The 17,036-nt window shown below is 44.9% G+C and overlaps 1 protein-coding gene across 1 annotated transcript in view; it reads left to right on the top strand.

Annotated features, from left to right (window-relative positions):
• The window catches only part of cdh23 (cadherin-related 23), a gene marked incomplete at its 3' end in the record, with an annotated part of 389,228 nt that overhangs the window by 266,171 nt on the left and 106,021 nt on the right, over window positions 1-17,036 (top strand). The window contains exons 26-35 of the mRNA XM_079512237.1: window positions 2,377-2,525; window positions 2,912-3,047; window positions 4,662-4,828; window positions 5,934-6,053; window positions 7,042-7,143; window positions 9,635-9,736; window positions 10,573-10,722; window positions 12,108-12,236; window positions 12,845-12,973; window positions 13,487-13,714. Coding sequence (XP_079368363.1) covers window positions 2,377-2,525; window positions 2,912-3,047; window positions 4,662-4,828; window positions 5,934-6,053; window positions 7,042-7,143; window positions 9,635-9,736; window positions 10,573-10,722; window positions 12,108-12,236; window positions 12,845-12,973; window positions 13,487-13,714 — 1,412 coding nt within the window. The remainder of the gene's footprint in view (window positions 1-2,376; window positions 2,526-2,911; window positions 3,048-4,661; window positions 4,829-5,933; window positions 6,054-7,041; window positions 7,144-9,634; window positions 9,737-10,572; window positions 10,723-12,107; window positions 12,237-12,844; window positions 12,974-13,486; window positions 13,715-17,036) is intronic.

The raw sequence follows: 17,036 nt of genomic DNA, 5'->3' as shown, positions 1-17,036 counted from the left end.
GGAAATCTCACGAACGTTTGACCTACTCACCAATACAAAGACGGGTTGTGTCAATAGAAAGCCTACTTCCCTTAGTGGACGCACTCTGAGCCCCCCACCACACGTATAACCGGTACTTTTTGGCCAAAAAGGGATTTTGTTTCCACCGAATTTTTTTTACTTTTAGTTACTCCAATGCGCCCTCTACCGATATTGCCCAGAGAACTGCCTCATAGAGAATATTTTTCCTCCGGTGAAAATAAATCCCTTTCTGGCCAAAAAGTACCGTTTATACGTGTGGTGGGGGGCTCAGAGTGCGTCCACTAAGGAAAGTAGGCTTTCTATTGACACAACCCGTCTTTGTATTGGTGAGTAGGTCAAACGTTCGTGATATTTCCACAAAAGAGGAGAGGCTGGTCTGATTTCCATTTGAGATTTAAAACTGAAAGTCCCACAGCCTTATACTGCAGGGCAGAATCGTAGAAGCAGTAGAAGGCTATGGACTAGAGCTAAGCCCAGACCCAGAGTCAGGATGAAGTGAAAGACTACACCCAACAGGGACCCATGGTTCTGACATGTTCTTCTTCCTATCAATATATGATGAAGAAAGAGATGCTGTTGGCCGACACGTACTGTGTAAAGGCTTCTCTCCCACATGTTTCTTATTCTTACTGTATGTTGCTACTCGCACAGGCACAGTTCACACAATATTATATCATGCACCATGGCGCTTGATTTATTAAGTGCAGCCTATACCGCACCATCATTCACAAGAGAATATGGTGCATTTCAGGAATTTTTTTTCCTTCTTTCTTTTGGCCCATTTATCTCGTTGATAAATACATGAGATAAATAAACTCATTACATTGATAAATGCAGTCAGACACCTTTTATGGGGAGCTCAGCGGCCACATACTGTAACTCGTACCCTGCTGTGTATTTAACTTGTCAGCTGATGGAAGTGCTATCTATTAGTTAAAGATGGAGCGCCATTTTCCACCCTTAACATGATCATCAGCTATTATTATTATATAAGGAGGAAGAATTATTTTCAAAAAAAGCGTACAGTATTTGTTAAAATGCCGTTTTTTTATGTGGACATGCCCACCAGTTCATTAAGTATGCCTGGTGTTCCTGGTGGGTGGTGGTGGGTGGTGATCCACCTGAACTGAAGCCGCACCCACACTGTGGTTGTATGATACAGGGGGAGGGGTTAGGGGAGGGGATGATATTGTGATGTCACTATATCACTGTTATTTTCATTGGCACGTTTGACTGTCAAGGTTTCAACCTCCAGGAAGAAACTCTAAATACAAAAGGAAGACATCATTGCACATATAACAACCACACCAAGGGGTCTAATAAGTACTGTCACCTCATAAACACATGAAAAAACTGGGAAAAAATACAAAAATCACGGCATCCCATATACCAAGAAAATGCTTGGCATTATGCAATACAAACGGAGAGAAAGTGCTCATAATTAATTTGTGCGTGTGTGCATGCTGGTACCGTATGCATGTATATATATATGCTTTTGGGCACAGGCTGGAACAGCCCAGGACCCTACAAATAGACGTCCTGACTGAGTGACGTCACTGGGCACTTTCCCGCAACCTTTTGATCATTGGCCTGATTCCCGCGACCTTTTCATCATTGGCCCCCGATTGACAGCCAATGAGATTCCACAACTCGTTCCCATGCTCTGGCCGGGCATAGCATGGAATTTGAGAGATCAAACTCTGTTTTTGCCTTTCATATTGACAGCTAAATGAAGTCTGCTAAAAAGGTCCAGGTCAAGAATCAAATTGTTCCATTGTTGCATTAGGTCTGGTTTGTGTTCACACTGACTGTGCTGTGTTAAGCAACCAAAGTTTGTAAACATTTAGACACACACAATTTTTAGACTGTACCTGTATGTGGGTGACATTATGTCCAAGGGGGCTATGTAGTATGTAGCTCTGTTTGCCAAAAAACGACACAATAATTCTTAGACGTTTCCACCAAAAATGTATGTCTAATTATATATAACGTATATAATACAACATGCGAAACAAAAAGGTGCAGCAACGGCCCATTAACTTCCAACGTCTATACGCTACGCTACTCATGGAGTAACGCACATAAAATGCCTCTACAATGACAAAGATCTGCTATCATCACCACATTCGATGCAACACTCGATACTCAATAGCATACATACCCGATCTTGTTAAGGTCAGACTTTGCGTCTTTTGAAGTTCACACTTGCAAGTTCGCCTCGGGAGTACAAATGTACTACCGTACTCCCGTCCTCAAAGGTTGGTACCATCTCAGCTCGTTCAACGTGGACATATGTTCAGTGCAGATCTTGCAGACTAACAACGCGTCACGTCGATGTGCATGAATTGTCTGCAGGGAATAGCAACGGTCAGTTCAGCATCAGTCGGCTGACGGGTCTGGTGTCGCGAGGACTCAGGGCTCTGGACAGGGAGACCAGCAGCTCCCATGTCCTGGAGGTGGAGGCTTACAACAGTGACCAGGGCAGCATGAGGAGCTCTGTGCGGGTAAGGAGAAACAACAACATCCACCCACTCGCACGCCACTCCAATCAGGTTGCATTGACCCATTCATTAGACCTGAGGCCAATTATTTTTTAAAAAAGTCTTCTAAATCCTAAAAGTTTTCTGAGAAACCTATGTTTCTATGTCAGTGTGCTCAACCTTTTTCATGTCAAGGACCCCCAGAATTATCTGTATTTGGCCATGTGAAAATATGTTTTTCCAGGGACCCCCCCAAGAAGCAAAGATATGAGTTAAAAACGTTCGCTCTGAAATAATATATATTCAAAGATTTACGCCACATTTTCAAGATTAAAAAAAAATAGCAGATGAATGCATTTCACTGCGTGCATGTACAGTGGATGCCAGCTTCAAATGTCATCCCCCCACAGGTGATTGTGTACGTTGACGATGCCAACGATGAGGTGCCAGTGTTCACCCAGCAGCAGTACAACAGACTAGGCCTGAGGGAGACGGCCGGCGTCGGGACGTCTGTCATCGTGGTACGAGCCACTGACCCAGACACCGGTGGGTGGGACCTCAGAATGTGACCCTGTCTAGCAGACGGCAAACACATTTATTATAGCCTACGGCAGTGGTTTTCAACCCTTTTCGTATCAAGGTCCATCATTTATTCGGCATTTGAGCCACGGAACCACCATTTGATGATCTTTAGCTTCTCGGACAGATTATTTTGTCCACAATTCCATGCTGTATTGATGTTAAATGGTAAATGGTAAATGGTGCATTTATATAGCGCCTTTATCCAAGGCACTTTACATAGATTGTGCATTACATTCACCCATTCACACACAAATGTATACACCGATTGCGGCGGAAGCCATGCAAGGTACCAACCAGCACATCGGAAGCAATTTGGGGTTCAGTGTCTTGCCCAAGGACACTTCGACATGTAGACAGGAGGAGCTGGGATTCGAACCGCCGACCCATGGATCATTGGATGACCTGCTCTACCTCTTGAGCCACAGTCGCCCCTTGGTACCATTTAATTAGGAGAGATGCCAGGCAAACGTTGATCAACACTAACAGTTCTTCTCTAATTGTGTAGACTTCTTGTAAATTTAGTAATGCAGATGCAGTTTAACAATAATGTAACACTCAAGAGTTCAAGATCTATAAGGGTCCATTTGGTTACCAACTCCATCAGCATTCAGCTTAACACAGCCACAATACACTCCTCCCGCGCCTCTCTCTCATATGTTGTCTGCTCTTAAAGACACACAATAGTACCTGCAGTATACACTCATTCACATGACACTTTCCTCTCCCATGTTTTTGTTATGAGCTGGGCTGGCCTGGATTCATTGTGCTTTCCAGTCGACATACCAGAGAGTGGCACATGTTGCTAAGTGTGGCATTTACCATGTTTACTTCTCCTTTCCAGGACTTCCTCTATTTACTTCCCATTGTATAACGTCTTGCCTGGTGTTTACTCGTCTCTTTGCTGTGACAAACTTTGTCCTAAAACAACAGGTCAGGCCCCAAAAACAGTCAATGGGGAGGTTATCGTGTTGTGGGAATGGAAAGATAAAAGGAGGATATATATACATTTAGCATATGTATGTATCTATGTTTTATTCCAGTGTGGCAGGACGGTGTCTCTCCGTTGTCATGCTATATATGCCGCTGCCTATGTAAATTGTGCAGCCTTTTATGGCAATAACCGACTTGTGTTTTTTTCCCCCATCCAGATATAGGGCTAGATAGTACAGAGACGATGGGATTATGGGATGTATGGGGCGGGTCATCCAAGCATGGATTAATTGCGTTAAAACTCAGTTATGTTGACAGCCCTACTTTTTGACCTGAGATCAGATAATAAAAATGTCTTCTACATCCTGACAGTTTTCTGAAAAAGCTATGTTTCTATGTCAGTGGTTCTTCGATTTTTCAAAAATAGCAGACCTACAAGCTCGTAGCGCGCCACTCGGTGGCGTGCTATGAGCTTGTAGATCTGCTATTTTTCAATAGCTAAAGCATAACATAATGCTGACACCAAAAGGGGTTCCCGCCCAAAATGGATGAAACCAGTCTTGGCTTAGCTTTCTTGTGCATGTACGTACATACCTGGTCAGTCTTCCCCATGTATCTCACCGTCCACCGTGCATGCTGCTCTGCCAGGTGACGGCGGGGCAGTGGCGTACGCCATCGTCTCCGGCGCCGGCCGCAAGTTCGAGGTGGACGTGAGCACGGGCCTGGTGACCACCGTGGACTACCTGGACTACGAGACTAAGACCTCCTACCTGATGAACGTGTCGGCCACCGACCAGTCTTCGCCCTTCCACCAGGTATGATCAGGCCCCGCCCCCTTCCACCAGGTATGATCAGGCCCGCCCCCTTCCACCAGGTACTGTTGATGATCAGGCCCCGCCCCCTTCCACCAGGTACTGTTGATGACCAGGCCCCGCCCCCTTCCACCAGGTAGTGTTGATGATCAGGCCCCGCCCCCTTCCACCAGGTACTGTTGATGACCAGGCCCCGCCCCCTTCCACCAGGTACTGTTGATGATCAGGCCCCGCCCCCTTCCACCAGGTACTGTTGATGATCAGGCCCCGCCCCCTTCCACCAGGTACTGTTGATGATCAGGCCCCGCCCCCTTCCACCAGGTAGTGTTGATGATCAGGCCCCGCCCCCTTCCACCAGGTAGTGTTGATGATCAGGCCCCGCCCCCTTCCACCAGGTAGTGTTGATGATCAGGCCCCGCCCCCTTCCACCAGGTACTGTTGATGATCAGGCCCCGCCCCCTTCCACCAGGTAGTGTTGATGATCAGGCCCCGCCCCCTTCCACCAGGTACTGTTGATGATCAGGCCCCGCCCCCTTCCACCAGGTAGTGTTGATGATCAGGCCCCGCCCCCTTCCACCAGGTACTGTTGATGATCAGGCCCCGCCCCCTTCCACCAGGTACTGTTGATGATCAGGCCCCGCCCCCTTCCACCAGGTACTGTTGAGGATTTCGTCGACTGAGCGACTATGGCGAAAAATGATCGTTGACTACCTTTTTTTCAAAATAGAAACTGAATAAAAACTAAGTTACGATGACTAAGACTAAATATACTGAGAATTTTGTCAACACTAGACTAAAATGTTAGGGGGGAGTCGGGGGACTAGTGGAGAAGAGATCCAGTTAGTTTATGTTTGGTTGCATACTGAAAGTAGCAGATCTACAAGCTCACAAGTGAGCTTGTAGATCTGCTATTTTAAGCATGCAACCAAGTGTCAGCCATTATGACGACATCAAGGAACCCATTTCAGATGACCAAAATAAAATGTGACTGAAACTGTTTTCATGTAAAAAGACATTCCAAAAGACTGTGACTAAAACTAAAATCATTTTTTTTGCTCAATTTTTTTTTGTCCAAATCAACACCTCCTGCACCACCACCCACCACCAGGGCTTCTGCACCGTCTACGTCACCTTGCTCAACGAGCTGGACGAGGCGGTGGCCTTCTTCGCCCCGGGATACGAGGTGTCGCTGCGGGAGAACATCGCCACGGGAACGGAGGTGGTGCAGGTAGGCACGACGTGCACACACACACACACACACACACACACACACACACACACACACACACACACACACACACACGCGTAGACATCAAAAGGGGGCTTAATTGTAACCCTGTCCTTTTACCTCTTTGTAAAACTAAAACTGCCCTCTCGTCCCCATGAATGCAGATTCACGGGGACGAGAGGGACTCAGGGGACACACACACTTTCCTTTCCATGCCATACACTGACACCACGCTAGACAGGAACGCCCAAAAACGTCACATCCGGTTTTAGCCTGGGGTAAGAATTTTCTATGGCTGCCAATGCAACTTGGTCCAATCCTTAATCACATACGGACAAACATCTATGCCGATGCTATCTAACTTGCGGAGGTAGCGTGCCTTGTCCACGGGCAACAGATCTTTCAACGTATGGCATTGCAAATACGTTTGATAATCGCTACTCTGCTCAATATTGTTTTGAAAATGCCGCAAATTGCATTGCAATGAACGAGCGCAAATCACAACTTCCCCCGTTGGTGGGCGGAGTCACAGTTTGAGGCGCCGATTACGCCGTGGTGTCAGTGTATACCCGAAGGCAGTATTCAGGAGAATTTACTTTTTTCTCCAAACTCTCCCTGAAGTTGAACGCAACATTTTGCGTCGAAACAATTTGTCCTGCGTAGAAAGAGTGCAGGCGGGGTTGCCCGCGGAAATAGCTGATCTACAAGCGTTGAGAGCTTGTACATCAGCTATTTTCGCTATTTACTTTTTTACCTTAAGTGCCCAGCTTTTTTAGGGAATTTCAGAGCCTGCCTCTCTCTAACATTTTCTACACGGCCCATGGGTGCAGGTTTTTTTGATTGATTGAAATATTTATTGACAGTTTGCAGAATTACAGTACATTTCAAGCACAAACTCAATACAAAGACTGTTAACTGTGAGTGGACGACCCAATTAAGCATTACATTTGTTTACAAGAGGGTCCACCTTGTTCAATTCATCAAATAGGTGCAGGCGGAGTCGGCCGACAACCTCAACCAGCTGACCTACCGCTTCGACCCCGACACCTCGCCGGCCGCGCTGGCCCTGTTCAAGATAGACGGTGTCACGGTGAGTTGAGGGAAGGAAGGGGTTATCCAAGATGGTTGCACGGGCAGGGGGTCAACGCCATGCTGGATTGTGGTGGACATTTTTGTCAATTTCTTTTTTGCCACGGACATACAAAATGAGTGGATAATAATATCACCAGAAACACATATAGAGCTACCCCTGAATGACCATAACAGGTCTGTAACTCTGAGAGTGTATACGTATGGAACCAAATGGACCCTTCCGGGTCCATTTGGTTCCATGGTCCATGGTGGTCCTTGCAAATAAAACATTTGAGAACCACTACTACTGTATGTCATAAATCAGTGTCATACATTTTCTGAAGAAAACCTGGAGACTTGACATTTAGTTATTATGGTCAAAATAAGAACATTGTAATGGTGTGTAAAACAGACAATCTAAAATTAGCCACTGCCAGACCAAGCCACGGACATATTTGTCTGTACGGACATATTGGGTGCATGCGAGGTCTTGAAAGAATACTGTGGCGATCGTTTAAACCAGGGGTGGGCAACTTTGACGATGGAGAGGGCCACTATATTTCCACACTCACTCCAGAGGGCAGGGCCGGTCCTGAGCAATCTGGCGCCCCAAGCAGGATTTTTCGCGGCTAAAATAAAAAAATAAAAAAAGTTTTTATTTTATTTTTTTTACTCTGTCCCAAAAATTGAGGAGACACTATGGAGGCACTGGGGGGATAGTGGGGACACTGTGGAGGCACTGGGGGTCCATTGGGGAGGCACTGTGGGGACACTGGGGAGGCTCTGTGGAGGCACTGGCGGGACACTGGCACTGGGGAGACACTGGGGAGGTACTGGGGAGGCACTGGGGAAGCACTGGGGGGGCACTGGGGGGACACTGGGCAGACAGAGTTGGGACAGAGTAAAAAAAAAAAAAAAAAAAACATGTTAAAAAAAAAAAAAAAAAAAATGTTTTTTTTTTTTGTTTTTTTTGGCGCCCCTCCCCCATGGCGCTCGAAGCCGCCGCTTCGTCGGCCTGTAGGAAGAACCGGGCCTGCCAGAGGGCCATATTACTGTTGTAGCAAAAAATAGCCGATCAGCAAGCTCAGCTATTTTTGCTATTTTTTAATTGGAATCCTGAAAAGTAACCTTTTTATTTAATTTCAAATGCATTTAGTTATACTTATGTTAACTTTATGAACTAAATACAAATGCATTGGAAACAAAAATACAATACAATTTTAATACTAGTCATTGAGCTACATAGCCTATATAGACTATATTTAAAGCAGGTCATGTTTGCATGTTTGGTATTGTAACAGCTGAAAACTAACTTTTTTCAGTATTCTGAGAGTAACCTGAGGGCCACATTAAGTGATGGTGGCGGCCGCATGTGGGCCCCGGGCCGCCAGTTGCCCATGTATGGTTTAAACCAGGGGTTCTCAACCCATAGGTCGCGACCCCTCGGGGGGTCGCCAAATTATTTTAGGGGGTCCCCAAATTATTTTCCAAAAAAAAAAACCTACAAGCTCGTGAGCTTGTAGATCTGCTATTTTTCATTAGCTAAATTATAACATAATGCTTAAAACACCAAAAGGGGTTCCCGCCCAAAATGGGTTAAGGTTATTGTAGCAGTCAATTTATATTGGGGGTCGGGAGGGGGCGGGGCGGGGGTCCCGAGACATTGCCAAAGCATTTCCGGGGGTCCCCGGCCAAAAACGTTGAGAACCCCTGGTTTAAACAGTGATGCAACATCATATGACTGATATGATGATGATATGACTGTCAATCAAATGACTCACTTTATTGACAAAACGGAGGACATTTTAACTTTACCATCTCAGTTATGACACTACAGTACGTGATGCAACCACCACAACACTTACAGTCTACCATACCATGGCATGTTGCGAAATCCCTAAGGCAGGGAACCTCAATATCATAGCACATTATCATATCTACTGTACTCTATGTACTATATGCCGGTCAAATACATAGTCACATGGACCCTTATCAGTGCTATTAATAATAATAATAATAACTTGGATTTATATAGCACCTTTCAAGAAACCCAAGGACGCTTTACAAAACAAAAAACAAAACAAACTAGTTGCTAAAAGCCAGAGTGAACAAATGTCTCTTCAGTGCAGACTTGAAAGAGTCCAATGTAGGAGTCTGGCGAATCTCCAAGGGGAGAGAGTTCCAATTGAGCACTTGCGTGCAAACCCTTTTTCAACAATATTGAACCAATGAAAAGTAGTAAAGGCTCTTGGGACAAAACCTCTCGACTCCATTGGACCCTATAAACTCCACCACCTCTTCCTCTCTCATGCAAGTAATTGACAACATATAAAGTCACAATACCAAACTTTGATGAGGCAGTATTGCTTTGTTTTAAAAATATATACGGTTTTCTTTATATCCTGAAACATTTATAATATTTCTAATTTCCTGAAAAAGTAATATTTTAGAGTTTGTCGGGTTTCTTCCGTCTTTGACTGCCTTCCGTTCTCTCCATGCTGTTTGTCCAGGGTCGTATCACAGTGACAGGCCTCCTGGACAGAGAGAAGGGGGACTTGTACGCCCTGACCGTTGTGGCTGACGACGGAGGCCCTAAGAAGGACTCCACTGTGGTACGCCATTTTGCATTCTTATACTCTGCTCTGCTTTCCTCTTTTTCTTTAAAAAATGAGTCATTACGACGGCATCAAGGCCCGCCAAAATACATCTTAGTCGACTAAATCAACTGTAGATTTAGTTGACTAAAATCTTTATGATATTTATGATGATACTAAAACTAGACTAACACTAACACTTGCCTGATGGAGGGGAAAGGAACTGGTTGGAATAACGTGTTCCTTCCACGAAGCATGAGTTCAAGTCCGTTGCTCTCCCCATGTCCCCCATATATGGGGACTAGGTTGGCGGAGGGTGTGTAGAGCCCAGGATCACATTAGATAATTGACACAGGGGTGAAAAATCGTGGGATAAAAATATATATAAAAAAAAGACACATTCCAGGTGACTCAAATGTGACTAAAACTAAATGAAAACTATTCAAGAGACTATGACTAAAACTAAAATCAAAATTTGCTGTCAAAATCAACACTGCAGCACTTGTGCAAATCTGTGTTGCTATATAGGGAGTCGGGACACAAATCGTGTATAACATATCTGTGCTTGTTGGTCTCTCTTCCAATGTGTAAACATGTCTTCTTTGTTCTGTTATAGAAAATCTAATGGCATTCCTCTTTTATTCATTGCATCTCACTTTGGAAATACAGAAGGTAGGAGTTGACTTCTCAATCTCTATTGTAAAGTAAATATATATTTTTTCCCATTAATATATCAACGTTTTGAATACGTATCCTGCATTTTTAGGTCATATTATATTTCATCTTCTTGACGGTAAGTGTTATTCCAGTGATGTGGCAGAAAGCTCATTCATTTCATACGACTTCCCTGACAGGTGTCAATCACCATATTGGATGAGAATGACAACAGCCCGACGTTTGACATCACATCTGACTCCTCGGTGGACATCCCAGAGGACATGGCCCTCGGAAACAAAGTGGCCACGGTGCTGGCGCGTGACAAAGACGCTGAAGACAATGGACTGGTGAGCAACAGTAGAGAGATTAACTCAACCCCTGCCAGCAGGGGGCGCCGATAGTTCAGCAACCGTTACCGTTCCATTTGTACACTTTCAGAGTTACAGACCCACAAGGGTCCATTTGTTTCCTATCTCTAATTGAGCTAGGTACCCCCTGGAACTCCCTCAAGTACCCCCAGGGGTCCCCGGACCCCACTTTGGGAACCCATGTTCTAGGCTACGGCTGTATCCAGCACTCACGGAATGCCTATTATCCCACTGTGATAGCACAGTGGTGGAAAGTACATTTGGGGAAACTTCACCCTTTTTGCAAAAAAATGTTAATGACGTTTAGAAGATTTAGAACACTTTCCTGGGGGTCTTTATGTGTGTAATATGTGGTTTTAGATATGTTAGATTTTAGCAGTGAGCCCACTGTCTCTGATGTCATGGACACTGGGCTCACTTACTTCCTGGACTACATGTTGTCTCAGTAAGACAGCCCTCCCCCTATCCACAAGGAGGAGCAGTGCACCAAAGCATTATGGGAATTGTAGTCCAGGAAGGAAGAGACACTGGGCTCACTGCTAAAATCTAAAATATCTATAACCACATATAATACACATAAAGACCCCAGGAAAGTAAATCTTCTAAACGTCATTAACATATATGTGTCCCTTTAAGTACTGTACTTAGGTACAATTGTGAGGCATTTATTTGTACTTTACTTGAGTATTTCCAATTTCCAATAGTTGTCTCCACCAGGCCGAAGGCATGGGGAGAGAATATGTTTTGCACTCCGTCCGTGTGTCCTTGTGTCCGTCTGTCTGCGTACAGCAATAATCTCCGGCACAGTTGGCCCGGCCGATGCCAAACTGTTTGCACACACTCCCTGGATGCCAACGACAAACCTCTGCCCCAGTTTTTTCCACAACGGCCTGTTATAGCGCCACCATGAGGCCGACTTTTGCAAAACACATTTCTGTAGATTACTAGCACACATTTTATCCATACATGTAGCTTGTAGATCGGCTATTTTCAACGGAAGTGAAAAGTATATGCTGTCCATGGGAACGGATTTATTTAGAATCCTTATATCTCGGATTATCTCTCAGCTGTTTTTTGCAGCTCATTTCTATAAACGATATGAACAGCGGTTACAAAATGTTTGTAACCGCCCAATGTTTTGGGCGAACATTTGCGTGATTTTACACTACTATTTTAAACTTATGTTTCTCCGCTTTTCCGAGTGAAACGGCTTTCAAAATAAGATGGTTCTCCGCTGATATGAAATGGTGGCGATCTTTGAATATAAATTCAGCCACCAGATGGCACTGATTAGTTAATAATTTCATTTCAATATTACAGTATGACAATTCCTCTGCCTTCCTCTCTCCCTCTCTGTCTTACAGGTCAGCTTTAGTCTGGTGGCAGGCAACATGCAGGATGTGTTTGAGATCAGGACGGTGAATAACACGTATGGAGAGGTGTACGTCAACGCTCCTCTGGACAGAGAGTCTGTGGACCGCTATCTGCTAAAGGTCAGACAGTGACCAGCGACCATGCACAATCTTGGTTATGTTCTTCTGCAAAGTGTACCAACCCAACTCCACTTTTTATTTAGTCTAAATGTGCAGCGTATCTGCACGAGTACATCCTCGTCGCCGCGTTGCGAGCTTGCATGTAGATCGGCTATTTTCACTACCTCTTAAACATTTGTTTCATAACGTATGAAGTTTCTTTCAAAATTTCTGATTTGTTTTTCTTTGATTTCTTCAGGAAATTACAAAAAACAAACAAAAAAAGTCATGAAACATTTTAGCTTTTTTTGGGGGTGTGTGTGTGGGGGGGGGGGGGGGTGTTGTTTTTTGAAAAATGTTTTGAAACAATTATTAGAAACTAAATGTAGGAAAGGGACCGATAAGAATGGTTCCGCGGCCCACGAAAGGGGGCCCGACCCACTGTTTGGGAAACAGTGCTCTAAAGCTCTATAGATTATATTTGTGTGTGTGTGTGTGTGTGTGTGTGTGTGTGTGTGTGTGTGTGTGTGTGTGTGTGTGTGTGTCTGTCCATGTGTGTGTGTGTGTGTGTGTGTGTGTGTGTGTGTGTCCATGTGTGTGTGTGTGTGTGTGTGTGTGTGTTGGGGCAGGTGCGTGCCATAGACAGCGGCTCTCCTCCCAGGTTCATGGACCACTCCCTCACCATCAACATCCTGGACGTCAATGACAACACGCCTGTCATAGAGAGCCCCCGGGGCTACAACGTCAGCGTGAGCGAGGTGAGACGCACACGTGTGCACCGCACACGCGCAGATACACACACACACGCACACGCTAGATTGTATTACTGTAGTCTACTAGGGAGAACGTCAGCATTTTAACCCATTTTGACCTGAGATCAGATTCTAAAAATGTCTTCTACATCCTGACAGTTTTCTGAAAAAGCTATGTTTCTATGTCAGTCGTTCTTCGATTTTTCAAAAATAGCAGACCCGCCCAAAATGGGTTAAGATGCCGATTTGATGCCGATCTACAAGCTCACACTGTGTCGTTAGGCGACACACAAAATGCCCAATCCTAACCTAGTGTGTGTGTGTGTGTGTGTGTGTGTGTGTGTGTGTGTGTGTGTGTGTGTGTGTGTGTGTGTGTGTGTGTGTGTGTGTGTGTGTGTGTGTGTGTGTGTGTGTGTGTGTGTGTGTGTGTGTGTGTGTGTGTGTGTGTGTGTGTGTGTGCGTGCCTGCGTGTTTGCGTGCGTGGGTCCGTCCGTGTGCGCTTGACCGTGGCATGTCCAGAACGTGGGCGGCGGTACGTCGGTGCTGCGCGTGGTGGCCACGGACCGGGACATCGGGCCCAACGCCATGCTCTTCTACTACATCACGGCAGGCAACCAGGACCTGACCTTCCGCATGGACCGCGTGACGGGCGAGATGGTGACGCGGCCCGCCCCGCCGGACCGCGAGCGCCAGCAGGAGTACCGGCTGACCGTCACCGTCGAGGACGACGGCACGCCAACTCTCTCGGTAAGACCACCATTGGTGGAAAGTAACTAAGTACATTTTACTTAAGTACTCTTTACTTAAGTACAATTTTGAGATATTAGTACTTTTTTTAGGTTTCCAATATACTTTCACTTCTACTACACTACAATAAACTGTAGAGGGTTATTCGGAAGGCATACTTTGGTTAGACATAGCATTGGTCCGACTGGATTAAGGTTGGTGAGGGGTGCGTTAAAATGACCGGATTAAGGTTGGTGAGGGGTGCGTTAAAACGACCGGATTAAGGTTGGTGAGGGGTGCGTTAAAACGACCGGATTAAGGTTGGTGAGGGGTGCGTTAAGACGACTGGATTAAGGTTGGTGAGGGGTGCGTTAAGGCTTGAGAGAGGGTTAAGGTTAGGTTTAGGTGTGCTGCCCCGTGGCAGCACGGTTTCTGGTTTAAGGTTAGGTTTCTGGTTTCTGGTTAGGTTTCTGGTTTAGGTTAGGTTTCTGGTTTAGGTTAGGTTTCTGGTTTAAGGACTTCAGTGTTTTGTACCATACTATTGTATTCGTACAGAACAAAGAATGTTTGCTTTCGCCATCTTTGTTGAAGAAGAGTCTGGGCTTTGAGATATCGGACCAATGGTATGTCTAACCAAAAGCATGCACCTGGGTTATTCATGTTGTTCAATCTGTTGCGGACATCTATTCGCGGTGGTGACTGGAAGTTGGCTAGGACAGGGGTTCTCATCGTTTTTGGCCGGGGACCCCCGGAAATGCTTTGGCAATGTCTCGGGACCCCCGCCCCGCCCCCTCCCGACCCCCAATATAAATTGACTGCTACAATAACCTTAAACCATTTTGGGCGGGAACCCCTTTTGGTGTTTTAAGCATTGTTATAATTTAGCTATTGAAAAATAGCAGATCTACAAGCTCATAGCGCGCCACCGAGTGGCGCACTACGAGCTTGTAGGTCTGGTATTTTTGAAAAAAAGTGAAAATAAAATTTAAAAATAAATCTTTTTTTTTTTTTTTGAATAATTTGGGGACCCCCTAAAATAATTTGGCGACCCCCCGAGGGGTCGCGACCCACGGGTTGAGAACCCCTGGGCTAGGATATAGTTGGAGTGGTGCGCAGCCAGAAAGAGGCTCTATCTGGGGTAGCGTCACACTTCTCACTACAGATCCCTCTTTTGGTCAGCCGTGGTACTGCAAAGCTCCTCTGCTAGAAAGGTGATGTGCTCGTTTGGCTGATTTGCATCGGCTAGTGAACATGGATTTTCTTTATCCACCTGCATTAGGCTTAAAGGCAGAAATCAGATAATCAGGCTAATGATTGGCCCAACAGACCAGTGGTCATAATATATTCCAATGTCACTCAGAACCTCTTATTGGCAAAATTGGACAGTGCATGCCCGTGTTGATTTCGTCAACTGGCGAAAAATGATCGTCGACTACCCTTTTTCACTGACAAAACTACATAAAAACTAAGCCATGATGAATACTATGACTAAATTAAATTGTCAACACATAAAAACTAGACTAAAATGTTTGTAAGGGAACTGTAGACGAGAGATCCAGTATAAGTCATTTTACACTTGGTTGCATGCTGAAAATAGCAGATCTACAAGCTCACAGCGCGTCGCAGTGTGAGCTCGGCCATTTTCAGCATCAAGGCCTGTAGATTTAGTCGACTAAAACTAGACTTAACACCAAAACATTCAAATGAAAACTATTCAAGAGACTATAAGACGTAAAAATCAAAGTTTGCTGTCAAAATCAACACTGAATTGGGACGGTACATATGCGCTCCAGTAGTAGTAGTGGCTTTCATTATTATAAGTTTGTGCAGCAGTTTGAGCTGATACCAGCCCTATACAGGAACAGGAAACACTCTGCAGTGTAAACAGGAAACCACAGCTCCAGGCCATGTATACTCGCAAGAAAGGGGAAGAAGAATATGTACGCTTCCTGTTTTAGGTACGCCTGCCCATACTTAAGAGTTACGGTAAAAAGGAGTTCCTCATCAGCAGTGGTTAACACTTCTAGAGGTGCCCTGGTTAGCCTGTTTAGACACTCAGCAGTGGTTAACAACACTTCTAGAGGTGCCCTGGTTAGCCTGTGTACCCCTTTTAGGCCTGACGTCGAAATAAAATAAAAAAAGTCTTCTGAAAGAATATATATTCAAAGATTTGTGCCGCATTTTCACGATTTTTCAAAAATAGCAGACCTACGAGCTCGTAGCGCGCCACTGGGTGGCGCGCTATGAGCTTGTAGATCTGCTATTTTTCAATAGGTAAAGTATAACATAATGCTTAGTTAAAACACCAAAAGGGGTTCCCGCCCAGAATGGGTTAAAGACCTGAGAACTGATCCTACAAAATGTCTTCGAAATCCTGACAGTTTGTCTGAAAATGTTTCTGTGTCAGTGGTTCTCAAACTACTTCATGTCAAGGACCCACAGAGCTGTCTGTAATTTGGCCGCAGTCAGACCTCCCATCTGAAAATATGTTCTTCCAGGGACCCCCCCCCCCCCCCCCCCAGAAGCAAAGATTTGAGTTAAAAAAGTTCGCTGTGAAAGAATATATATATATTGAAAGATGTGCACACATTTTCATGGTTTTTCAAAAATCGCAGATCTACAAGCTCGTAGCACGACACTCGGTGCCGCGCTACAAGCTTGTAGATCTGCTATTTTTAAAACAGCTAAAGTTTAAAATGATATAAAAAGCTAAGGCGACACAGACCTCTAAATGGTTTAGAGTCTTTCATCTATCTCTCTATAGAGAGTCCTCCTGGCATCTTGTTTTATGAGAAGAGATCCATCTCTTTTTTTTGTTTTTACAAAAACAAGATGCCAACAAACAAACACTGTTTTCATCATTTCCCCCCATCGTTTCAATGCCGTACGTCGTTCCTCCAGTGCACCACCTTTTTCTTTTTAGAAGCACACAAGCGGAACAACCTTGTTATATCTGTAAAATGGCTCCCCTGGGGCAGCTAGAACCGCGTGTCCTCCTCGTGTCATGATAGCTTTGGAGAGCTGCCAGTGGATAAGTGCTCTGATGTAGATGAATAGAGACACAGGGGCTCCCAAAGTGTAAGAGCTTTTTTTGCTTTATTAAAGAAAACCAGAAAAAAGGGACTTTTCTTTTTTTTTTTACACGGGAATTCAGTGGCAATCTACAGGACAAACACAGTTTCCAAAGTGATTACTTTACAAGCTTTGTACAGTATATATATTGACACACGCACACGCACACACACACACACACACACACAAACACAAACACACGCGTGCGGATATTATGTAACCTTGGCTTGACTGCCATCAGCAGTGTTCGAGAACTTTGAGAAACGACATA

This window comes from Electrona antarctica (assembly GCF_951216825.1).
Source record: "Electrona antarctica genome assembly, chromosome: 10".
Taxonomy (NCBI): domain Eukaryota; kingdom Metazoa; phylum Chordata; class Actinopteri; order Myctophiformes; family Myctophidae; genus Electrona; species Electrona antarctica.
The sequence above is the reverse complement of the archived record's forward strand: the minus strand, read 5'-3'. Positions and strand labels throughout refer to the sequence as shown.